We start from the raw sequence: 26,729 nt of genomic DNA on the forward strand, positions 1-26,729 counted from the left end.
ACCAGCTCCTGCAATGTGATGGTGTTATCTGACAAACTGGTTAGATTATATACAACCTGTATTATGGAAACAGGAAAATGTCAGAATTTCACTAGCTCTGGGAAATGGAGGTTTGAAGGAGAGGGAAAAAAAAGTAAATGCATAGAAGATGTCTCCTCTTAGATACTGCTTCGTCATTCTTTCCTATGTTAAGAGGAATACAGTTCAAACATTTTTAAAGACTTAACTTTGCTAAAAGTAGAATACAAATACAAATACAAAAAGTAGAATTTCCAAATCATTGGAGGAAAAGAAGAAAAATTAATCATTATAGCAACTATAAGAAAGAGAAAGGAAACTATTAGGAAGCATTAACAAAAAATATAAAACAGACTTTAGAGGCTTACTGAAAATGCTAACAATAGTTATCTCAAGACTTTGGTATTAGAAATCTTCACTGGGCGCCTGGGTGGCTCAGTCGTTAAGCATCTGCCTTCGGCTCAGGTCATGATCCCAGGGTCCTAGAATCAAGCCCCGCATCAGGCTCCCTGCTCCACAGGAAGCCTACTTCTCCCTCTCCCACTTTCCCTGCTTGTGTTCCCTCTCTCACTGTGTCTTCCTCTGTCAAATAAATAAAATCTTAAAAAAAAAAAAAGAAATCTTCACAAAGAATATGGGTTACTTTTAAATTAAAAAATATATATAGGTTTATACATATATAAAACCCACATATATATTTTAAAAGCTAGCTCAGACAAAACTAAAAGCAAGTATCAAAACTGTCTCCAAGAAAACACGTCATAGCAAATTATTTAAAAATACATGCCCATTAAACTTACTGGTTCATAAACTAGACCATCTGCAGATGCAACCATTGTTTCTGCTAAATCCAATACATCTGCTCCAACATCTGCATAAAAGAAATTAAAAGTTGACATTCTATGTTCAGAGCCAAACTATATCTTACATAAACTAACAAACTGAAATGACTAACAGGAAGTTCAAATATACGAACATAATATAATAAAATAAATTCAAATACATAAAATCACTTTCTTACACCAATTATTTGTTCAAAAGTTAAAAGAGTCACATTTTTTTAAGTATTCAAAAAAAAATCAATTAATACTTTTCCTAATTCTTGTTCAGTAAAAAAGATGACTCAAAATCTCATGGTAAAAAGCATAAATTTCAGTCAACTGCAGAGCTTTGCAAAAACAGTCAACAACATAATCACATGTACTAAATTAAATGGCTGCCAAGTAAAATATTAAATACAAAAATTACTTTTAGAGATTTTAAGAGAAAGTCACTGCTGACTTTTAAAAAATCAACAAATAAGAAAAGTTTACTTGGAAAAGGTGAAAATTTTAATGGTATTCAAATATCTAAAATAAGGCAAAAACATGATATATTTAGTAGTATCAAACTCATAGTTTAAATATAGAGTGCTTCTTTACTCTTAAAACCACTACCATAAGGAAAAAATAAATGAAAAGGGAAAGAGATTAAAAATTTTTCTGAGATTAAATCTCCCAGAAATTATCTCCTTAATTAAACTATCTTACACTTTAAAAAAATTTTGTCTCAATTTTGTCTCGAGACCAATTTGTGGTCTCCACAAATTCAGTAATTTAAAAGATATCTTCAGTAATTTAAAAGATCTTTCATGTAAAAACATCCTCATTTTTAAGAACAATACTGATTGAAACATTATCTATCTAGCATAGTAACATTTTTCACTTCTACCAGTATAACCACGTGAAGCCAGGGAGGAAAACAGAAAAGGGTAACACATTATTTAGTTAAAAGACTTGGATTCATATTTTAATATGCAAGAGTACAAGTTAAGAGAGACAAACCAAAATAGTGAAATAGGATATGTTGTAGAGCATGGGTATAAAACAGGTAACACCAAACAAGAAAGAAAGAAATAATACATCTAAATCAGAACTCTGACTCATGAAAATTTCCTCCAATTTTCTTTTAATTATACTAATGTGAAAATTAAATATCTTCTCTTCGTGGAAAAGAAATCTGAATATAAGCTGGGGAGCAAAGCAACTTGCATTATTAAATAACATTACCATAGCATTTTAAGATATCATAAAGGAAACAATAGAGTTAAAACACCACCAGTGATTTTACTTTTTACTAACAATTATTTAAACCATAAACACTACATGGACCAACAAGTTAAAGGTATACTTACATTGACACTTCATAGCAACAGTAATATCTATATTGATTCTCAATTTGCTAAAAGACAAAAAGGAAATATTAGTACCTATCAAGTAATCAAGAAAACGTGAGAAATATAAATCAATTGATCTATGAAAACTTGGATTTCAAACAGAATAAAATATATTGATTAGAACTCGGATAGCATTTCTTATGGCCAAAACAAAGGCACTTTAAAAGTAAAAATTCTGTACTTTGCAATTATTCTAAAAGCCCTTCTAATTTAACAGGTTTTTGACACAGTATCCTTTAATCATGTTAACTCAACAATAACTCCAAGCAACTCAGAAAAGTCTACCTCTGTTTACATAAACCCTAAATAGAATATTCTTTGAAGAACTTAAAATTTTCAAAATCAAGAATTAGGAATTATAAGTCTTTCTCTTCTATTTAGATAAATATCATATATCAGGGATTATGCCTGATGCCTTACAATTATTATCTTTTTTATTGTTTTTTTAAAAGATTTTATTTATTTGAGACACAGAGAGAGAGAGTGTGTGTGTGTGAAGGAGAGAGAGAGTGCCCCAAGCAGGAGGAGGGGCAGAAAGAGAAGCAGACTCCCCGAGGAACAGGGAACCAGATGAGGGGCTCTATCTCAGGACCCTGAGATCATGACCCAAGCCAAAGGCAGAAGCTTAACCAACTGAGCCACCCAGGCACCCCTATCATTTCTATTCTTTATCATGGACCTATAAAGTAGATAGCTCTCCAGTTTTTCAGATAAGCCAATTGTGTTCAGAGCAGAGTACATGCCTGGCTGAAGATCCCATAACCACTGAAGTGGCATATTGGAAACTAAGTCTGAGTGTCTCAGGGTAAATGCACCAAAGTGCTAGGAAAAAACCCTTTTGATGCTTGAAGTTTTGCGGAGCCATTTTAAAAAGTTCAGCCAATGCTGTATTTTCAAAGGATCAGTTCAAATCAAGTTAATTTTCAAGTAACAGAATGAATTAAGCCCCATAATAACAGAATGAGTACAACCAGTATCAGTCCCATCCTGTGCTTTCAATCAAAACTTTCTCCCTCTAATAATTTTTCTCTAGTTTCATTAGGAACTACAGATTTTTGGAGCTTCATATGGTCTTAAAATTGTCTAGAATTCAAACTGTACTCCAGGCTTAGGAGATGCTGCAGGAACCACAGAATGAGGCCAAGTGGCCAGTCTTCTGGGAATCTCCACTATGCTTATGAGGTAACCTATGTAATACTTCATTTGGAAAAAAGCAAAAAGAGCTTCATTGGTGCTAAAAATGACAAAACAAACAAACAAATTCTTTGAAAACTACTCATATCTAGAATAATACTCATATTACAGATGAAGAAACTGAGGTCCAAAAGTCAGTTGTGTGATTTGCCAAAAGTTACACAGCAATTTACCAATATAGACTTACTTAATTCTCATTAACCCCATGAGGAAGATACTATAACTATTATCTCCGTTTTATGAAAAAGGAGACTGAAGCACATGCAAACATAGACTTATTAACTTCCCTAAAGTCACATAGCTAGTAAATGGCAGGGCTAGAATTAAAGTTGAGAAATAAAGTATACCTCCCTCCATCTAGTGTAATCTTAACATTATAAACCTGTTATCTCCAATCATTAAAAAATCCAAATATAAATAAAATATATATTTTCAAAGGGTTAGTGATGTTATTTATAGTAAAATTGTATTTAGATATAATTTATAAAAACCTAGTTATAAGCATATACAATGTAACTTTAGACAATTTATTTTCCAGCACACACAAGTCAGTAGATATTTCAAAATCTAAAGAGTAAACAGTTTCAAAACATTAAACAATTTCTACCATTTCAACACCTTTAAAAAAATAAATTATGTTCTAACTTTTTTATACAAGTGCATATTAAATCAAGATCTCTCTTTTAAAATTTAACCAGTACTGAAATGATTCTAAAATGTTTCACCTAATGTATGCAATTAAGGAGAATTTTTTTAGGATGACTACTTCAGAAGTAAAATAAACCAAGTATAAAAGGTTAGAAAAAAATTTTAAAAAGATATGCTGACTTTAAAACAATTTGAATACAGAGGTATTTCAAGAAAAAAAAAAGTTACCTAGAAAAATCCTTATCTACTTCATATTCATACTTCATCCATGTATCTTGATATACTGAAAATTCCATTATGGTTAATAAAGCCATCGTGGTAAATGCTATTAGAGAAACTGAGAAATCAAACAAACAGAAAACCAGAATTAAAACAATGTTTTAAAAGTAAACAACAGGGGTGCCTGGGTGGCTCAGTGGGTTAAGCCGCTGCCTTCGGCTCAGGTCATGATCTCAGGGTCCTGGGATCGAGCCCCGCATCGGGCTCTCTGCTCAGCAGGGAGCCTGCTTCCTCCTCTCTCTCTGCCTGCCTCTCTGCCCGCTTGTGATCTCTCTCTGTCAAATAAATAAATAAAATCTTTTAAAAAAATTAAAAAATAAAAAAATGGAAGTAAACAACAGGAAACTATTTTAAGTGAGATTAAAATTAGCAAAGAAAGCCCTTATATGATTGCCATGTGAATGGATACTACTATAAGGTTTTTCTTACAGTGTTCATTACAGATTCCTTTCTAAAACAGCTCAAAATTGAAGATTTAATGAGCACAAACATGAACACAAACATTTCTACTATTGAGAAGCATCTTATCTCATCAATATTAAGAGTATCTCAATAATAGATTTGCCAAATTTTACAAGACACAAAAATTTCCTTTCTTATATATAGCAATGCCATAGATAGGATAAATGATGAAAGTAAGCATAAGTCTTACAAAGCAGCCCCTCATAATTAAAAACTCATCCATGCCTGTAGCCCAATCTATAAAAAAAAAACTAGACAAATTCGTAGCTCCTGAGAAGCCACGATAATCTGTATACCAGAAACTCAAATAACATCTCCAAATCTCTAATAAAATTCTCATCTACTTTGGAATCTCCTAAATATACTACCTCATTTACAAAAGCAAGTAAAAGATCTGACCAAAAAAAAAAAAAAATTATACTTTGACAAAATACATTTAAAATGTATTGTGCAACAAGAACTTCCACTATTTTCATTTAAAAAACTTAATCACAGATTAGAAACGGCAAGCAACTTAACTACACATTTTATCAAATGAAATATCAGGGTTTTTTTCTTTTAAAGATTTTATTTATTTATTTGACAGAGATCACAAGTAGGCAGAGAGGCAGGCAGAGAGAGAGAGGAAGGGAAGCAGGCTCCCTGCTGAGCAAGGAGTCCAAAGCGAGGCTGGATCCCAGGACCCTGAGCTGAAGCCAGAGGCTTTAACCCACTGAGCCACCCAGGAGCCCCTGAAATGTCAATCTTATGTGAAATATTTTATAAGCTCTTCATGGGGAAAGAAAATACTAAATACTGTCATAGTTGCATATTTTTCTTATATATTTCATGTTTATTTTATTTAATGAACACTTCTATCTGTACCAGGTACTGAGTTAAGCATTTTATAAATATTACTTTACTTAATCACTAGAGTAACATTACCAGGTAAATGCTGATATTATCCCCATTTCATGGAAGAAGAAACTAAAACATAGAAGGATCAACTTCCTTAAGTTAGGAGTAACTTCCTTAAGGTCAAGTAGTTATGAAGGGGTAGAGGTGGGATTTAAATCCAGACAGTCTGGTTCCAGAGTCTAAGCCTTTTAACAATTACCTCAGGCTGCCTCTCTCCAGTAATGTGAAATCTAAGCATTTCTATTATAATGTCTAACTTGATTTATTCTTAACCAAAACAGGACTGAAGCAGTTCAAGTTTGTTAAATAACTTCTTGCAAGTTCAATTTTATTTATATATAATTATACATAACTTAAGAGCACCAAAGCAGTAAAATTGGATTAATTTGTTCAGTAATGTTCTAATAAATGCTGCTAAATGCATAGACTGCACTGGGTTGGATGCCAAAGAAAATACACGTGACAATAAAATTAGGACAAACAGAGGACAGATGAGTCACAAAGTTATTGTGCAATTCATCGATGAGTTCTTCTTCATGACTACATTTCTGTGTGTTGTTGACTGGCTCCCTAAGAAGCTGCACTCGGGGAAGCTGTTTTAATTGGAACCACACTCACCTGTACCCCCACTGGCTGAAGTTTCTACATAGCTGTCAGGAACCTTTGGAAAGGCATCCAACTCTTTCACCAAACTTAAGGTTTTTTTCCGATTCAGTCGCCTCATCTTCAGGAAAACCTTCTTCTTCTTTCATATAGTCATGCTAAGGAATAAATAATGAATACATGAATACTCTAAAAAAGATACAAAGGTTTCTTTTAATTTTAGATAACTGACAAATGTTCTTGGAACAACTTAACATTTTCATACCTCCTTGAGGAAAAAAGCTTAATACTTATCTGTACCTCTCCTTTCTCCACCCTACCCTGGCAAAAAATACTAATGAAAGTCAATTTACACACACAAATACATTAAACAGCAAAAAAGTGAAAAGCAATTCACATTCAAAGTATTTAAATATACAAAAGAAAATAAGAAATAATTTTTCTGGGGCGCCTGGGTGGCTCAGTTGGTTGAGCCACTGCCTTCGGCTCAGGTCATGATCCTTGAGTCCCAGGACTGAGAACGGAGTCCTGCATCAGGCTCCCTGCTCAACAGGGAGTCTGCTTTTTCCCTCTGACCCTCCCTCTTCTCATGCTCACACGCTCTCTCTCTCTAATAAAATCTTTAAAAAAAAAAAATCTTTCTTCTATTAAATTAACAAATAATAAAATACTTTCCCACCAACAGATGGCAATGAAATAAATTAAACAGGCATGCTAATCTACTGCTAGCCAGAATATAAATAATCACCATTCTCCTTTTGACTAAGTAAATTCCCTTTTTAGGAAAGTATCCTAAGGTAATAATCTTGTTGTCACCAAAACTTTTTCATTATGAGACTAATTCTCATTATGAAGATAATTCTCATTATGAGGATAATTCTCATTATGAGGATAATTCTCACAGTTATTTTTAAATATCAAAGAAAGAAAGAAACACTGGGTAGCCAATACAAACTATGTTGAATTAAAAGCTCTGAATGTATGTAAACACTGAAAATCTTATAAAAGAAAACAGTTAATGATATAGGAAAATACGCATAATACATTAGGAAAAGACTAGAAGGTTGTATAAGTCCAGTTTTATGGGAAACAGGAAAGATATACAAGAAACTGATTCGAAGTCTATAGGCAAAAATGTTAAAAGTAGATCATGGGAGGATTTTAGTTGTCTTTTTAACAGAATTTTGGACTTTCTAAATTATCTATTTTTATAATAAAAATATTGTTTAAAAATTGACTGTTTGGGGGGCGCCTGGGTGGCTCAGTGGGTTAAGCCGCTGCCTTCGGCTCAGGTCATGATCTCGGGGTCCTGGGATCGAGTCCCACATCGGGCTCTCTGCTCAGCGGGGAGCCTGCTTCCCTCTCTCTCTCTGCCTGCCTCTCTGTCTACCTGTGATCTCTGTCTGTCAAATAAATAAATAAAATCTTTAAAAAAAAAAAAAAATTGACTGTTTGGTATTCCTTTTTTGACCAGTATGCCAACTATACCTAAAATGTGTTACAAAGCCATAAAAATAACTGAATTCTCAAATATTCATATAATTTTTATAAGACTGACTTATATAAACAGTATCACAATTGATACTACAAAGCATTACTAGAAATCAAAATTGTATTAATAAAATCAACACCTAATAGAATAAATCAAATGGTTGCAGGAGCCACTAAAAGAAAAACAGTGTCTCTAGAAAAAAGCAGAAAAGTTAATCTGAAATCCTGTGGGTAGGATTAATATGGAAAGAAAAGGCCATGGAAAGCGCATCTGTGAACAAAAAGTCAGAGAAGTAAAAACCGACAGTGATCACGAACACTGTCCATGAGACCAGTCCCTAACCAGGGGCACTACTCATCAGTCCACGAGGGGCCTACTGCTCCAAAGTGAAACTGGATGCATTAATATGTTGATTTCGTTTGCTATTAAAAAGACCCAACAAACTTCTCTTTCCTATTCCATATGCACAATGTTGCTTTTAGATTATAATTTTGCTTTTCATGTGCATGTTTTACTTAAGGAAAAAGGAAGACATCTAGACATGACAGATGAGTTTCTGATCCCCATGACAATTATAAAACTGGTATTCGCAGTTGTAAATTAAGCTTCTGAGTGTTTGTAGGCGTAAGTTGTGCTCCCTAAGTTTGTTCAAATCAGGGTAATCAAATTTGTTTTCTGTACCTTTTTAGTGGTAACTACACCAAGATTGATCCTTCTTCAATCTTTCAATTTCTACTTATTCCTACTGGAATTAAATATTAAACATGTTCAAACTTCTCATCTTTAGAACAAAACGCTACATTAAATCAAGTCCAACTCCAACTATAGATCTCTGGCTGTTTATCTATAAGCCAAACTTAAAAGAATGAATAGTCCGGGGACCTGGCTGGCCCAGTCAATAGAGCATGTGACTCTTGATCTCAGGGTGGTCAAAGTTTCTGGGGGCAGACTTTACTTTAAAAAAAAAAAAAAAAATGAACTGTCCCCATTTGTACACTGTGACTACTTCCTCACTACACGCTCACCCCTTACCTAAATTTGATCTGAGCTAGGTCATTAACAACTTCTTTAGTATGAAATACTATGGATACTTTTTAGTCCTTATCTAATTTTGTCTCTGAAAAAACAGTTTATCACTTCTTTTTCTTCTCAAAACAGCATCTTACCTTGGCTTAAGTGATACTATACTCCTGATTTTCATTCTACCTCAAAGACCTTCTTCCTCCTTCTGGATTCTGCACTTGGGTATTCCTTCCAACCCCAACATTTTCCCCCAGTAGTCTCCCATCCCTACAATTTTCATCCACATGCTGATTCCTCTCAAATCTTTATTCCCAGTACAAATCTCTCTGCAGACATGTATGCATTTTTCTTTCTATGACATTTTCATTGGGTCATTCCAAAGACAATTCAGATTCAACTGCTTTTTTGATTTTCTGTTTTCTCCACTGTGATGTCTGAGCAGGAACCTGTCTCCCCTGATCTGTATATCTCCAATGCCTGGCACAATGGTATTTAATAAATACAAAGGGGAAAAAAGGAAGGAAGGAAGGGAAGGAGGGAGGGGAGAAGGGACATTCCCCAAAAAAGGAAGGAAGGAAATTTCCCCAGAAATACGTACGACAGCACAGCTTTGAATTAAAACAGTTATATAAGTAAATATATAAAAATATAAGATCCACAAGGAGAGCAGTTTGTTTTTTTCACTCTAGCAGTTCTAGTACTTAGAACAGTGGTTGGCACATAACAGGTATAGATAGCATTGTTAAGCAAATGAATAAAACCGAATTTTACTCCTAAACTTTATTTTTAGAAGCTTTATGAATGCTTTCTTTTAAATCATATATAAAGATAGGACAGCAACTGGTTTTACAAACCTAACAATTCATACAGCTTATTCAGCACCCCCCCCCCACCTAGCTACTTCCCAGCCTCTATCTAGTAGCCTCCATTCTTATTTTCCACGATCACTCTTTTAGACTGGAGCACCTTGCCCCTCTGCCACTACTGTCCCATTCCCATTAGATCAGCACTAACCTACATCTAAGAAACTCATTCTATCCCCAATACTTGCCACTCAACTCCACAGAGGCACTGTTCTGATCAATGAACCAATTATCCAATAACTTCTAGTTTTTCTAAAAGCATCCTTTTACCTGCTTTCTTCATGAAACTTTACATTTTCATGGTGGTAATTCCCTTCAACTCCTCACTTCACTTCTGAGACTCATAGGGTTTTATATATCCAGCACATGTTTTATATATCATATTATGACTTCTCAATCACCTCTTCCCTTCTACTTCTAATAATAAACACATACTATACAGAATTATAGCCCTCATACTATGTGTTAGGTATTATTTGAAGGATTGTATATATTTATTCACTTACCCCTCTAAAAGACTCTATGAAGTAGATACTATTTTTGCTCATTTATAAAGAAACTGAGGTACAGAACAATCAAGTAATTTTTGCAGGGCTACACAGCAAGTGATAGAACCTAGATTCGATCCCAAGCAGCTAGGCTGAAGAGTCCATGCTCCAAACCACAGTGTACACTGACGAGTACTTATGATCATCTTCTACTAACATCTGGATATATTTAAAATCTCCTTAATGACTCTAGCACCTGGATCATTCAATATGCTTCTCTTCTTCCCCATTCCATCACAATCCTTTGCAAGTCATGACCCTATGACACTCATCCTCCACAGGATGTGAATGAATGGCATTCATTCACAATGACAATGCTTTTGCCATGTAAGTGTGACGGATCTTCAATGCCAGTGACTTAGATCTATGCAAACCCACATAAAGCAAGACCATGTTTTGGCTCCTCTTAACTTCTAGAACTGCTTGATTTCCAAAATCTAAAACACTAATTTTCCTCTCTGAGCAGAATCAATTATCCTTCAGGCTCTTTAATTTCCTAACTAGGACAGAATTTGTTCTTCATTATCCCTATGTTTCCAACCCCTAGGACTTCTCCCAGTATCCAGTTCCACTGCTCCCATTCCCAATTTATATGCTTCTCCATCTAGCTTGGTCAGTCATTTTAAGAAATGCATTTAGAAATACCCTAGATTAGGCCACCTGGGTGGCTCAGTTAGTTAAGCATCCAACTCTTGGTTTCACCTCAGCTCATGATCTCAGGGTCATGAGATCAAGCCCCACACTGGGCTGTTCTCAAGGAAGAGTGGGCTTAAGACTCCTTCCCTCTCCCTCTCCCCACAACCCTCAACCCTGCCTGTGCTCTTTCTCACTCAAATAAATAAACTTTAAAAAGCAAGAAAGGAAGGAAGGAAGAAAGAAAGAAAGAAAATATCCTAGACCACTGATTTCCAGAAGTCACTGCCATTCTGTTATAAAATTTTCTTTTTTGAACCTTAATGAAAAAACCAAGGACAATACAGGAAACTTTTAAAGATAAATATAGTCAATTTAAAAATCTTATATTCAAGATTATTTCCTTCTTTTTTTTTAATGTGTCAAAATGTTCTTTCTTTTATGAAATGATAAAGGTAGATAACAGACGTTTTGGTTTGTTTTGATTTTTGGATTAAAAACTGCAATTCGAGGGGGAGGAGTCAAGATGACAGAGGAGCAGGCTGAGACTACTTCAGGTAGCGGGAGATCAGCTAGATAGCTTATCTAAAGATTACAAACACCTACAAATCCAACAGGAGATCGAAGAGAAGAACAGCAACTCTAGAAACAGAAAATCAACCACTTTCTGAAAGGTAGGACTGGCAGAGAAGTGAATCCAAAGCGACTGGAAGATAGACCGCGGGGGGAGGGGCCGGCTCCCGGTGAGCGGCGGAGCAACAGAGCACAAAATCAGGACTTTTAAAAGTCTGTTCCACTGAGGGACATCGCTCCAGAGGCTTAACTGGGGTGAAGCCCACGCGGGGTCAGTGTGGCCTTGGGTCCCGCAGGGTCACAGAAGGATCGGGGGTGTCTGAGTGTCACAGAGCTTACAGGTATTAGAACGGGGAAGCCAGCTACAGAGACAGAGCTGAGGAGTGAGCTCTAAACTCGGGGTTACCTTGAACTGGTCGCAGGCTCGGTCAGCTCGGAGCGTGGCCAGAGGCCAGGGTGACGGGAGTAATTGGGCGCTGTTCTCTGGGGGTGCACTGAGGAGTGGGGCCCCGGGCTCTCGGCTCCTCCGGGCCGGAGACCGGGAGGCCGCCAGCTTCATTCCCATCCTCCAGAACTCTATGGAAAGCGCTCAGGGAACAAAAGCTCCCAAAAGCAAACCCGAGCGGATTACTCAGACCGGCCCCTGGTAAGGACGGTGCAACTCCGCCTGGGGCAAAGACACTTGAGAATCACTACAACAGGCCCCTCCCCCAGAAGATCAACAAGAAACCCAGCCAGGACCAAGTTCACGTACCAAGGAATGCAGTTTCAATACCAAGGAGAGCAGCGGAATTCCAGAGGAGAAGAAAGCAAAGCACGGAACTCATGGCTTTCTCCCCATGATTCTTTAGCCTTGCAGTTAATTTTTTTTCTTTTTCAATTTTTTTTTTCTCTTCTTCGGCTAAATTTTTGTAACTTTACCCTTTTCTTTTTTAACGTTTTTTAACTAGTTTATCTAATATATATATTTTTTTTCCTTTTTATATTTTTTCTTTATTGGTTTACTTTTTTTAATTGTTTCTTTTTTTTTTTTTTTTCTGAACCTCTTTTTATCCCCTTTCTCCCCCTTCACGATTTGGGATCTCTTCTGATTTGGCTAAAGCATATTTTCCTGGGGTTGTTGCCACCCTTTTAGTATTTTACTTGCTCCTTCATATACTCTTATCTGGACAAAATGACAAGGCGGAAAAATTCACCACAAAAAAAAGAACAAGAGGCAGTACCAAAGGCTAGGGACCTAATCAATACAGACATTGGTAATATGTCAGATCTAGAGTTCAGAATGACGATTCTCAAGGTTCTAGCCGGGCTTGAAAAAGGCATGGAAGATATTAGAGAAACCCTCTCAGGAGATATAAAAGCCCTTTCTGGAGAAATAAAAGAACTAAAATCTAACCAAGTTGAAATCAAAAAAGCTATTAATGAGGTGCAATCAAAAATGGAGGCTCTCACTGCTAGGATAAATGAGGCAGAAGAAAGAATTAGCGATATAGAAGACCAAATGACAGAGAATAAAGAAGCTGAGCAAAAGAGGGACAAACAGCTATGGGACCACGAGGGGAGAATTCGAGAGATAAGTGACACCATAAGACAAAACAACATTAGAATAATTGGGATTCCAGAAGAAGAAGAAAGAGAGAGGGGAGCAGAAGGTATATTGGAGAGAATTATTGGAGAGAATTTCCCCAATATGGCAAAGGGAACAAGCATCAAAATCCAGGAGGTTCAGAGAACCCCCCTCAAAATCAATAAGAATAGGTCCACACCCCGTCACCTAATAGTAAAATTTACAAGTCTTAGTGACAAAGAGAAAATCCTGAAAGCAGCCCGGGAAAAGAAGTCTGTAACATACAATGGTAAAAATATTAGATTGGCAGCAGACTTATCCACAGAGACCTGGCAGGCCAGAAAGAGCTGGCGTGATATATTCAGAGCACTAAACAAGAAAAACATGCAGCCAAGAATACTATATCCAGCTATCATTGAAAATAGAAGGAGAGTTTAAAAGCTTCCAGGACAAACAAAAACTGAAAGAATTTGCAAATACCAAACCAGCTCTACAGGAAATATTGAAAGGGGTCCTCTAAGCAAAGAGAGACCCTAAAACTAGTAGATCAGAAAGGAACAGAAACAATATACAATAACAGTCACCTTACAGGCAATACAATGGCACTAAATTCATATCTCTCAATACTTACCCTGAATGTTAATGGGCTAAATGCCCCAATCAAAAGACACAGGGTATCAGAATGGATACAAAAACAAAACCCATCTATATGTTGCCTACAAGAAACTCATCTTAAACCCGAAGACACCTCCAGGTTTAAAGTGAGGGGGTGGAAAAGAATTTACCATGCTAATGGACATCAGAAGAAAGCAGGAGTGGCAATCCTTAGATCAGATCAATTAGATTTTAAGCCAAAGACTATAATAAGAGATGAGGAAGGACACTCTATCATACTCAAAGGAACTGTCCAACAAGAAGATCTAACAATTTTAAATATCTATGCCCCTAACGTGGGAGCAGCGAACTATATAAACCAATTAATAACAAAATCAAAGAAACACATCGACAAGAATACAATAATAGTAGGGGATTTTAACACTCCCCTCACTGAAATGGACAGATCATCCAAGCAAAAGATCAACAAGGAAATCAAGGCCTTAAATGATACACTGGACCAGATGGACATCACAGATATATTCACATTCCATCCCAAAGCAACAGAATACACATTCTTCTCTAGTGCACATGGAACATTCTCCAGAATAGATCACATCCTCGGTCCTAAATCAGGTCTCAACCGGTATCAAAAGATTGGGATCATTCGATGCATATTTTCAGACCACAATGCTCTGAAGCTAGAACTCAATCACAAGAGGAAATTTGGAAAGAACCCAAATACATGGAGACTAAACAGCATCCTTCTAAAGAATGAATGGGTCAACCAGGAAATTAAAGAAGAATTGAAAAAATTCATGGAAACAAATGATAATGAAAACACAATGGTTCAAAATCTGTGGGACACAACAAAGGCAGTCCTGAGAGGAAAATATATAGTGGTACAAGCCTTTCTCAAGAAACAAGAAAGGTCTCAGGTACACAACCTAACCCTACACCTAAAGGAGCTGGAGAAAGAACAAGAAAGAAACCCTAAACCCAGCAGGAGAAGAGAAATCATAAAGATCAGAGCAGAAATCAATGAAATGGAAACCAAAAAAACAATAGAACAAATCAACGAAACTAGGAGCTGGTTCTTTGAAAGAATTAATAAGATTGATAAACCCCTGGCCAGACTTCTCAAAAAGAAAAGAGAAAGGACCCAAATAAATAAAATCATGAATGAAAGAGGAGAGATCACAACAAACACCAAAGAAATACAGACAATTATAAGAACATACTATGAGCAACTCTACGCCAACAAATTTGACAATCTGGAAGAAATGGATGCATTCCTAGAGACATATAAACTACCACAACTGAACCAGGAAGAAATAGAAAGCCTGAACAGACCCATAACCAGTAAGGAGATTGAAACAGTCATCAAAAATCTCCAAACAAACAAAAGCCCAGGGCCAGACGGCTTCCCGGGGGAATTCTACCAAACATTTAAAGAAGAACTAATTTCTATTCTCCTGAAACTGTTCCAAAAAATAGAAATGGAAGGAAACTTCCAAATTCATTTTATGAGGCCAGCATCACCTTGACCCAATACCAGAGAAGGATCCCATCAAAAAAGAGAACTATAGACCAATATCCTTGATGAACACAGATGCAAAAATTCTCACCAAAATACTAGCCAATAGGACTCAACAGTACATTAAAAGGATTATTCACCACGACCAAGTGGGATTTATTCCAGGGCTGCAAGGTTGGTTCAACATCCGCAAATCAATCAATGTGATACAACACATTAATAAAAGAAAGAACAAGAACCATATGATACTCTCCATAGATGCTGAAAAAGCATTCGACAAAGTACAGCATCCCTTCCTGATCAAAACTCTTCAAAGTGTAGGGATAGAGGGCACATACCTCAATATCATCAAAGCCATCTATGACAAACCCACCGCAAATATCATTCTCAATGGAGAAAAACTGAAAGCTTTTCCGCTAAGGTCAGGAACACGGCAGGGATGTCCGTTATCACCACTGCTATTCAACATAGTACTAGAAGTCCTAGCCTCAGCAATCAGACAACAAAAGGAAATTAAAGGCATCCAAATCGGCAAAGAAGAAGTCAAACTATCACTCTTCGCAGATGATATGATACTATATGTGGAAAACCCAAAGACTCCACTCCCAAACTGCTAGAACTTGTACAGGAATTCAGTCAAGTGTCAGGATATAAAATCAATGCACAGAAATCAGTTGCATTTCTCTACACCAACAACAAGACAGAAGAAAGAGATATTAAGGAGTCAATCCCATTTACAATTGCACCCAAAACTATAAGATACCTAGGAATAAACCTAACCAAAGAGACTAAGAATCTATACACAGAAAACTATAAAGTACTCATGAAAGAAATTGAGGAAGACACAAAGAAATGGAAAAATGTTCCATGCTCCTGGATTAGAAGAATAAATATTGTGAAAATGTCTATGCTACCTAAAGCAATCTACACATTTAATGCAATTCCTATCAAAGTACCATCCATTTTTTTCAAAGAAATGGAACAAATAATCCTAAAATTCATATGGAACCAGAAAAGACCTCGAATAGCCAAAGGAATATTGAAAAAGAAAGCCAAAGTCGGTGGCATCACAATTCCGGACTTCAAGCTCTATTACAAAGCTGTCATCATCAAGACAGCATGGTACTGGCACAAAAACAGACACATAGATCAATGGAACAGAATAGAGAGCCCAGAAATAGACCCTCAACTCTATGGTCAACTCATCTTCGACAAAGCAGGAAAGAATGTCCAATGGAAAAAAGACAACCTCTTCAATAAATGGTGTTGGGAAAATTGGACAGCCACATGCAGAAAAATGAAATTGGATCATTTCCTTACACCACACATGAAAATAGACTCAAAATGGATGAAGGATCTCAATGTGAGAAAGGAATCCATCAAAATCCTCGAGGAGAACACAGGCAGCAACCTCTTCGACCTCAGCCGCAGCAACATCTTCCTAGGAACATCACCAAAGGCAAGGGAAGCAAGGGCAAAAATGAACTTTTGGGATTTTATCAAGATCAAAAGCTTTTGCACAGCAAAGGAAACAGTGAACAAAACCAAAAGACAACTGACAGAATGGGAGAAGATATTTGCAAATGACATATCAGATAAAGGTCTAGTGTCCAAAATCTATAAAGAACTTAGCAAACTCAACACCCAAAGAACAAATAATCCAATCAAGAAATGGGCAGAGGACATGAACAGACATTTCTGCAAAGACGACATCCAGATGGCCAACAGACACATGAAAAAGTGCTCCATATCACTCGGCATCAGGGAAATACAAATCAAAACCACCATGAGATATCACCTCACACCAGTCAGAATGGCTAAAATGAACAAGTCAGGAAATGACAGATGCTGGCGAGGATGCGGAGAAAGGGGAACCCTCCTACACTGTTGGTGGGAATGCAAGCTGGTGCAACCACTCTGGAAAACAGCATGGAGGTTCCTCAAAATGTTGAAAATAGAACTACCCTATGACCCAGCAATTGCACTGCTGGGTATTTACCCTACAGATACGAACGTAGTGATCCGAAGGGGCACGTGCACCTGAATGTTTATAGCAGCAATGTCTACAATAGCCAAACTATGGAAAGAACCTAGATGTCCATCAACAGACGAATGGATAAAGAAGATGTGGTATATATACACAATGGAATACTATGCAGCCATCAAAAGAAATGAAATCTTGCCATTTGCGACGACGTGGATGGAACTAGAGGGTATCATGCTTAGCGAAATAAGTCAATAGGAGAAAGACAACTATCATATGATCTCCCTGATATGAGGGAGAGGAGATGCAACATGGGGGGTTAAGGGGATAGGAGAAGAGTAAATGAAACAAGATGGGATTGGGAGGGAGACAAACCATAAGTGACTCTTAATCTCACAAAACAAAGTGAGGGTTGATGGGGGGAGGGGGGTTTTATTTACAAAAATTTTTTTAAAATTTAAAAAAAATTTTTTTTAATTAAAAAAAAAAACTGCAATTCTACATCAGTCCTCAAATGCAGCCCCTTTCCCTGTTTTGTGTACTGGTCCACAAAAGTAATAATTTACAAGCCACTGCATTTGATTCATTTGCCCACTGGTTGGTGCTGCTCTTTATACTTTCCCATTCTCCAGTAACATACCCATTTTCTTCCATTTCTCCCCTAAACCACCATGTATATTAAGAGGCAAAACAAAAAAAGTCCAGGGAGTCACTGACAACAGCGGATACTAAGACAATGCTTTGAAAAACTGCCTAAAAAAAATAAGAAACCACCTTTCATGGTGGAACACAGACACATACAATCATTACTCAATCTAAGTAATGTCATACAGCCCATATTTAATCATTGCATCCATCTGAATATAATGAGACTATGAGATGCTTTGCCAAAATTAAAACACAGAATTCATGATACCTTTTAGTCTGCTTAAGTTTAACTACTTCTCCAAATAAAAATGGAGAAACAATTTTACTCCTGCTACCCACATTTTATGAGCTAACTTCTATGTTTAATACATACGTGGCAATCTGAGAAATATTTAATTGGTTAACACATATGACCATGTTGCAGGCTGAAGTGTGTTCTCTAAAAGGAGACAATGAAGTCCTAATCCTGGTATTTGTGAATGGGCCTTATTTGGAAATATTTGGGTCTTTGAAGATGTAATTAGTTGAGATGAAATCATACTGGATTAGGGTGGCCCAAAATCCAGTGACTGGTGTTCTTGTAAGAAGGCCAGGTGAAGACATGTAACCAGGAGAGAATGCCACATGAAGACAGGCAGAGATTAGAAGGATGCACCCAAAAACCAAGAAGAGCCAAGGATTATCCAGATGCTACAAGAAACAAGAAAGGATTATTTCCCAGAGCCTTCAGAGGGAACACGGCCCTGCTGAGACCTTAATTTCAGTCAGCTAGGCTCCAGAACTCTGAGAGAATACATGTTGAGGTTTTTAAGCCAACCAGTTTATGGTACTTTGCTACAGCAGCCCTATGAAACTCACACAAGCCATTAGTAAGAATGAGAAAGGACACAGGACAGATATTATTCAGGCCATCAGTGAACTTCAGAAACAAAAAGCAAAACTTATCTGTAACTTTAAATTACTTGATTATATTGCATTAAAATACTTTACACTAAAGTTTTATTATGAAAGATAACTTAGTTTCACTTGACATATACTAGATATCCCTCCAAAAGTACTTATTCTTTTCACTTTAAAACGTAGACTTTTTACAATAGCGTTCATGTTGTCTTTAAAACTATTTATCCCCAAACCATAAGTGACTCTTAATCTCACAAAACAAACTGAGGGTTGCGGGGGGAAGGGGGTTGGGAGAAGGGGGGTGGGGTTATGGACATTGGGGAGGGTATGTGCTATGGCGAGGGCTGTGAAGTGTGTAAACCTGGCGATTCACAGACCTGTACCCCTGGGAATAAAAATATATTATATGTTTAAAAAAAATAAAATTAATAAAAAAAAATTCATTAGTCTTCATAGAGGATTATCAGGCTTATAAGTTATTTAAAGAACCAAATTTGGGTTTAATTTCTCTGTCAGTCATAGACTTCTGTTCATTATTGTTTCCTTTTTTCTACTTGCTTTGCATATAATTTATGGGGTTTTTGGGTTTTTTGTTTTGTTTTGTTTTTACTTTCTTAAGATGTAAAGTTAAATACTTCACTTTATAACTTTCTTCTTTTCCAATACTGACACTTAAATGTATAAATTTCCTTTTAAGAACTGCTTCACAGAAGCTCACAAATTTTGATATGTTTTACATTTATTGTTATTCAGTTGAAAATACCTTTGTGATTTTTTCCAGTTATGTTTATTTAGAGATGTGTTGCTTTATTTCCAAATATTTGAGAAATTTTTAAATATCTTATTTTTATTATTTTCTAATTAAATTCCATGTGGTCATAGAACATATTCTGTAAGATTTCAGTTTTTTGAAGTCCACTGAGATTTATTGTATATCTGGTACATGCTTTATCTTGGTGAATGTTCTATTTGCACCTATCAAGAATTTGGTTTTTTTGTAGGTTTATGTTAATGTCTGATAATGACTGGTAATGTTTTTCACATCCTGTATATTTGTATTGTTTTAATATATTTGTTCTATTAGTAACTATGAAAGGGTGTTTAACACTACAATTATGATTACAGATTTATCTGTTTCTCCATTTACTTCCATCAGTTTTTGTTTAATATTTTTTGATCTTTTATTAGATACATATTTAAGCTTGTTATGCATTCTATTGACTGAGCTTATTATTTTGTAACAACCTCTTTATTTCTTGTAATACTCCCTGTTTTGAATTACACCTTGTTTTATATTAATATAGCCATAACAGTTTTTTAAATCTAACTCCTGTTAGATGGATGATGTGATCATCCATCCTTTTATTTTTAATCTCTGTATGTCTTTTTTAGCGTACCTATATTGTAGACAGCATTTAGTTGGAATATGCTTTTTTTTTTTTTTTAAAGATTTTATTTATTTATTTGACAGAGAGAAATCACAAGTAGGCAGAGAGGCAGGCAGAGAGAGAGAGGAGGAAGCAGGCTTCCTGCTGAGCAGAAAGCCCGATGTGGGGCTCGAACCCAGGACCTGGGATCATGACCTGAGCCAAAGGCAGCGGCTTAACCCACTGAGCCACCCAGGCGCCCCTGGAATATGCTTTTTAAAACCAGTCGTTTACTATCTGCCCTTTCAGTATTTAATCCATTTTCTTTTAATGTAATTATTGGTATTGCTGGATTAAAGTCTGATATTTTATAAAGTAAATAAAATAAAAAATTAAAAAATATATTTATCCCAACATAATTCAAATAAATATAGTAACATTCTAAGTGATTTTAAAAAAAAAAAAAAGGTATACTTAGAAGCTGAGTAAGATGGTATAAATACAACTTTTGTGACCCGAAAAAAACGTGGGTTAATATCTAGTCACTTACTAGCCATGTCACAAATTTGGAAAGATCCTCAACATCCCAGTATCTATTACATTTTACTTTTAAAGGAGGTAGGGAGGCATAATGGCTACCTCACAGTTTCTAACAAAGATAAAAATGAGTCAATTGGTAAATGTTTCTAATTCTCAAAAGAAATGCAAAGATTTGTAGGATATTTGAAATTTATCTTAAAATCCTTGAGGAAAGTGGTATAGTATCTAAGGTTATTTAATAGTATCATGAATAGACTGAGGTTGATATAAATTGATAGAAAAGCTAAGAGGCTATAGGGTGATGGCAACACAACAATTTGGAAGTGCCTGGGAGCAACGTGAAGCAAAGATAAATATAATCCTCCTCAAATAACAGCTTGACTGTACTAACTACTCAATAAAAGTGTACAAAAGTGAAGTGGAAAAGGTCAGGGACACATGAAATACATTTATAATAGAATGAATGTCTCCAAATACAAGAATGGGTTTACAGGGCACCAAGAGCAGCACTAACCTAGACTATAATAAGACTGTATGGAGTAGTAGAAAGAAGGAATTGGTACCTTAGTAACTGAAAGGAGAACAGCTTAAGAATGCAAGCCATTGGAAGATGGAGTTTACAGACATACTAACTATATAGAAGAAGAGTGTTTAATTTCTTTTGGGATCAGAAAGAAATTACATTAGAAAGCACCTTCTTCAGTCTATATGTTGACTAAGTACCAAGGAAATACCTTTTTTTTTTTTTAAGATTTTATTTATTTGACAAAGCTCACAAGTAGGCAGAGAGGCAGACGGGGGGGGGGGGGGAAAGCAGGCTCCCGGCTGAGCAGAGAGCCCGATGTGGGGCTCGATCCCAGGACCCTGAGATCATGACCTGAGCTGAAGGCAGAGGCTTTAACCCACTGAGCCACCCAGATGCCCCCCAAGGAATTATCTTGTGAGTAACTACGAAGTTAGGAAACAAAAATTTTTAAATAACAAGAGTGAATACTGAATGAATGTTAACTGTATGACAGGCATTGTTCTAAGTGCATGTGTTCACTCATTTAATCCTCACCAACAATCCTATGAGTTAGATGTTATCATTCCAATTTTGCAGACAAGGAAACTAAAACACAAAGAAGTTAATGACATTAAGAGGAAAAATCAGAATAAATACCGAAAAACTTGTTAAATAGTATTTGTTAGCTGGCAGACTGCCTAAATGTAACTGTCATTAAAAATAAGTTTCACTATTTCTTCTAATAAAACCATTAATCCCTAAATAAAATAAATTTATATATTTTTTCTAATTCTTTTTTTCTTTTGATGTTCCAGACTAGGTCTGATTTCCTTTGAGAGATCTTTCAAGCTTGATATGTTTTTTAAAGATCTGTACCCTCAACCCACTTCAACTCAGTTGTGTACTAAAGTTTATTATCAAAAACAAAACAAAACAAAACTCCTCTCTTCCCCATTCCCCCCAAACCATGAAATTTATTTTTTTCATGTTTTTCCTCTAGGACAACTGGAATAACTGCATCAATTTAAAGATATCGATAAACAAAACAAGCATCTCCTGAATTCTTCAGTGAACAGTCTGACTCATTTCTTTTAACGGCTATATACCAGAGTTCAACGTATCAGGCTAGGCAACAACTTAAATACAACTTCAAACAAATGAACAAATCTTGTTTTTAAATGTATCTTTAACTGCTTCTGAAAGCCAGTCTTGAAACATTTTAACAGATACTATGTAACTTTGCGTTGTGTTGAGGGCACTAAATTCTAAATATAAAACTTAAACAAGTTTTCTCAATAACCTATCAACTCCATATACTACTATACCTAAGGCTATTTTCTACCTTGAATTAAAAAGTTACCTTCCAAAGTTTTCTTAACCCTAGAAGGTTATAAGTAAAGTAGTTAACACTCAAACCTCTCTCCTACAGCATCTCGCCAGCCCTGCCCCTTTCTCACTTCCCCAAGCGGCGCTAGAAACTCTTTCGAGGCGAGGCCAAGACCTAGGTCTTTCTTAAAGTGAGCAACCGGCTGCCAAGAATTTGGTATTTTCCTGAATGGGGGTGGGGAGCCAGACACCCGGGAGAATGGGTCCACGATCTGGCTGGTCTTCATAATACGGGACCCTTCTCTCTGAGGACCAGAGGACCCACTAAGGACCAGAGGACCCACTGCGAGAAGCAATGGGTCAGGGTCAGCAGCTATCGGGGAAGCACTTAAACTCCTTCAAGTTGCAAGATAGCGCAGAGACACAGGACTGGGGAGATGGGGTCTCCCAGGCGCAGCGCTACCCAGGGTCCTGCCAGCAACGCCCCCGGGGTAGGTGGAGCGGCTCCCCAGTCCGGCCCTCTTCCCAAAGGAGAGTGATGAAGACAGGGAGCCAATCTCGTGACAGATTCTCAGCCCCCTTAACCACATTCACGCCCTGAACAGCCTTGGAACAATCGGGAAAACAGCACCCAACAGGGTTTCAGTATTTTACCTTGTGTTACGGAATCAGCCGACCGCCATGTTTCACAGAAGCCCGGGTCGCCCGGGCTCCCGCTTACCCGAAAATATCGCGAGAATAAAAGCGACAACTACCGCTGAAAACGTCAAATGGGAGGCAATGTAGACTTCTCGCGATATTTCCTTTGCTGACGAAGAGCTTCGTGAATCAAGAGGTGTGGTTAAGGTGAAAGGGTGTGGCTAAACAGAACGCAGGTTGAAACGTAGTTTAGGTGTAACCACGTGGCCAATAAGCAATCAGCTTCTCCAGCAAGGGCTGGGTTACCTTCGGAACGATGGCTACCGGCCACAGAAGGAATCTCAACTCCTCACACGTTACTTAGTTGCTAATGTGAAACTTGGGAGCAGGATTTGTCATTTGCAACCCTGATGAGTATCACGTCTCCAATCTGCACCACGTTTTGTGCCTTCTGTTTTAGCCTCCTCATTTTCTTCCCGTCAAGAACGTTTAGATTTACTTTTCCAGACCTAGGTAATGCTTTTAAGAATAGTGTTTCTCTTGACTTCCAGATAGTAAGTTCCCTAAGAAACCACATCTGTCTTCATCACCTTTATAATGCCAGTACCTCCTATGCACTCAAATATTTGTTAAGAAAATGAATATTTCATCTTTTCCTAACCTTTTGTAGTATAAGAGATAATAAAGGGGAATATGGAAAGAAAGGATAAATGGAAACTGTGAGAGAGTAAGCCCAGCTGTAATCAGATTTTCCAATAAAACATTGAAATTTTAGTTTTGTGATTTATTGACCAAAAAAGTCTTAAAAGGCATAATAACTAATGTTTATACAACAAGCACTGCGTTCCCCGCCCCCCCCCCCCCCCCCCCCCCGCGTAAGCACTGTTTTAAAGCTTTACTTGCCTAATCCTATTTAATCCTTAAAAGTGTATAAAGATTGTTGGTAAACCATTATTTATCAATAATACAGAAATTGAGTCAAGTGGCAATTAAATGATTTACCCATCGTCAGAAAGCTGGGAGAGGCAGAGAAATCTTGACATTACTAAACTGCCATTGGAAGGAGCAAGTCACACCATTTTATTTAGTGAATTAACATTTATTGAAATACAAAATTTCACTGAATTGAAACTATCCCGGAAAATAAAAGTAGATCAAGTGTTTCCACTGATGCAGTTTCATTTCCAGATTTTTCATGTCAGCGTTAGGACTTCCCATATTTAAGAAGTTTATTGTAGTGGGTAAGAGGGTAGACACTGGGGCTGGAATTTCGTGGGTTAAAATTCCAGTTGAACCATTTACTAGCATGTGACCCTGGGCACATTATTTCATCCTGCTTCCTCACCTGCAAAATGGCATGATAATATCTCATATAATTGTTATGAGGATCAAGTGAGTTAATAAATATCTAAAGTGCTTCTTTACCTTTGCCCAAAGGTACCAGCAGCCCTTTCTTCTTTGTGGGTCTAAGATAATGTGCGTTCTTGCATAGATGAAAGCTGGCTGTTGTTCACTTAGTTACACCTGATTGCTGGTCTCCAGAGTTACTTACTTTCAGGGTAATAACTCTCCCGTAAAAGTTGGATTTCCCTGTACTGCAAAACTGACTAATTTGATCCTGCTTATTTAAAAAACAACTCACCATCTTCCAAGCTACTAAATGAAGACAAAATTAATTTCTCCTGAAGACTGAACCTCGGCTTAACTTTAAAGAGGGGTGAATACTTAATCCTGTGTTGTTGGTGGCGGGTTTATATCTGGAAAATAATTTGCTTCCAAAAGAAAAAAAGTCCATTCTATTATATATTACCTGAGGAAGAGAACCACGAGATAGGTTTTAAATTGGAATTTAAATTGGAATTTAAACTGTGCTAAACAACCTGTATTTTTATAAAGATGCTAAAAAGGTATTTTCATGCTGTTTTTTTTCTTTATAGTTTGAGTAAAAGTTTTAGCAAGTTAGCAGCAAAATTAAGATATATATATATATATGCTATATGTATATATTCCATATGAATGCCCCACATACACCTCAAATTCAGTGTATTCCCAAGCAGATCTTATTATTTATCCCCAAATCTATTTCTTCTCTTCTGTGCCTAGGAAAGTCAAAGGCACCGCTAACCTCCAATTCAATCAGATTAGATTCCTCTGCGTCTCCTCCTACTTCTCGCTAGCTACTAATCCTCATGACCAGACAGTTCTTTTATAAGACTATTCTGTTTCATGGTATACACCAAACCTTCATTTTTACTTGCTTTGATTTTAGGTCATTATCAATGTTAATTCAAATGTTGTATTTACATTTTTAAACATTGTGCTTTATACTTTTTTTTTTAAGATTTTATTTATCAATTTGTCAGAGAGAGAGAGAGAGAGAGAGCGAGCACAGGCAGACAGAGTGGCAGGCAGAGGCAGAGGGAGAAGCAGGCTCCCCACAGAACAAGGAGCCTGATGTGGGACTCGATCCCAGCACGCTGGGATCATGACCTAAGCCGAAGGCAGCGGCTTAACCAACTGAGCCACCCAGGCGTCCCATACTTTTTTTTTTTTTTTTTAAAGAGAGAGAGCACACACATGAGTGGGGGAGGAGCAGCAGAGGGAGAGGGAGAGAGAGGATCCGAAGCAGGCTCATTGCCCAGCACAGAGCCCTTCATAAGGCTCAATCTCACAATCTTGAGAATCATGACCTGAGCTGAAATCAAGAGTCGATTGCTTACCCGACTGAACCACCCAGGTGTTCCGTGCTTTACACTCTTAAATAATTTTTTCATCTGCCAAGTTGGGACTTAAAAACCTGAAATCACTTTTCATGTGCCAAGTTTCCATTTTGTATATCAGCTAATGGATAAATACCTTAAGTCTCTTTATAGTGGCAGCATTCGCCACTTAATATCCCTATTTCAGTAGTTTCCATCAAGATCTGTAAAGTATTGTGCAATAATAACAGATCAAAGGGACCACAGATCACTCAACTGAACCTATGACCTGGCCATTCATGGAACAAACGTTCACTGAGGACCTTCTATGTGACAATAGGCGTGTTAAGTACAGAATATGACCTAGTGATAAAGCAGACAGCCCAGCCCTCATGGAATTTGTACTACATTGGGATACACAGGTACCAAATAATAAACCCCAAAACAAATATGTGATTGTGGCTTAACAGTTTTTAGAAGTTATTAACTATTATTAACACATTATCTTAATAGTTATTAGTAAACTATTTTATTAGTTACTAATAATGTATTATGTGTATTCAACATGTTTTATTACAGTCTCCCATAAATCTCAACATAAAAATATCTAGCTGAAATTTGTATTTTATACAATATCATTCTCTACATTGATTACAATATCTGAATCTGGTGTTTTAGTTTTCATTTCCAAATATTCTTTACTAATATATTTTTTTAAGATTTTATTTATTTATTTGACAGAGAGAAATCACAAGTAGGCAGAGAGGCAGGCAGAGAGAGAGGAGGAAGCAGGCTCCCTGCTGAGCAGAAAGCCTGATGCGGGGTTCGAACCCAGGACCTGGGATCATGACCTGAGCCGAAGGCAGCGGCTTAACCCACTGAGCCACCCAGGCGCCCCCTAATATTTTTTATCTTTGCATCATAGATACATTGTCTCATCTGTTTGATTAGCTATTTTTGTGAACTTCCAATATT

The 26,729-nt window shown here is 36.8% G+C and overlaps 1 protein-coding gene across 2 annotated transcripts in view; it reads right to left on the minus strand.

Annotated features, from left to right (window-relative positions):
* ERGIC2 (ERGIC and golgi 2) overlaps positions 1-23,182 on the minus strand; it is a 45,585-nt gene extending 22,403 nt beyond the window's left edge. The window contains exons 1-5 of one of the 2 annotated variants that reach the window (XM_047740143.1): positions 23,071-23,182; positions 6,332-6,474; positions 4,304-4,412; positions 2,192-2,238; positions 819-889 (exon numbers count right to left, since the gene is read on the minus strand). In XM_047740143.1, the coding sequence (XP_047596099.1) occupies positions 819-889; positions 2,192-2,238; positions 4,304-4,412; positions 6,332-6,437 (333 nt within the window). In that variant the 5' untranslated portion in view covers positions 6,438-6,474; positions 23,071-23,182. Of the gene's footprint in view, positions 1-818; positions 890-2,191; positions 2,239-4,303; positions 4,413-6,331; positions 6,475-17,770; positions 17,792-23,070 lie in introns of those variants that run through there. The other variant, XM_047740144.1, reaches the window with a different exon arrangement.
* Between the last annotated feature and the right edge of the window lie 3,547 nt (positions 23,183-26,729).

This window comes from Lutra lutra, chromosome 8 (genome assembly GCF_902655055.1).
Source record: "Lutra lutra chromosome 8, mLutLut1.2, whole genome shotgun sequence".
Lineage (NCBI taxonomy): Eukaryota > Metazoa > Chordata > Mammalia > Carnivora > Mustelidae > Lutra > Lutra lutra.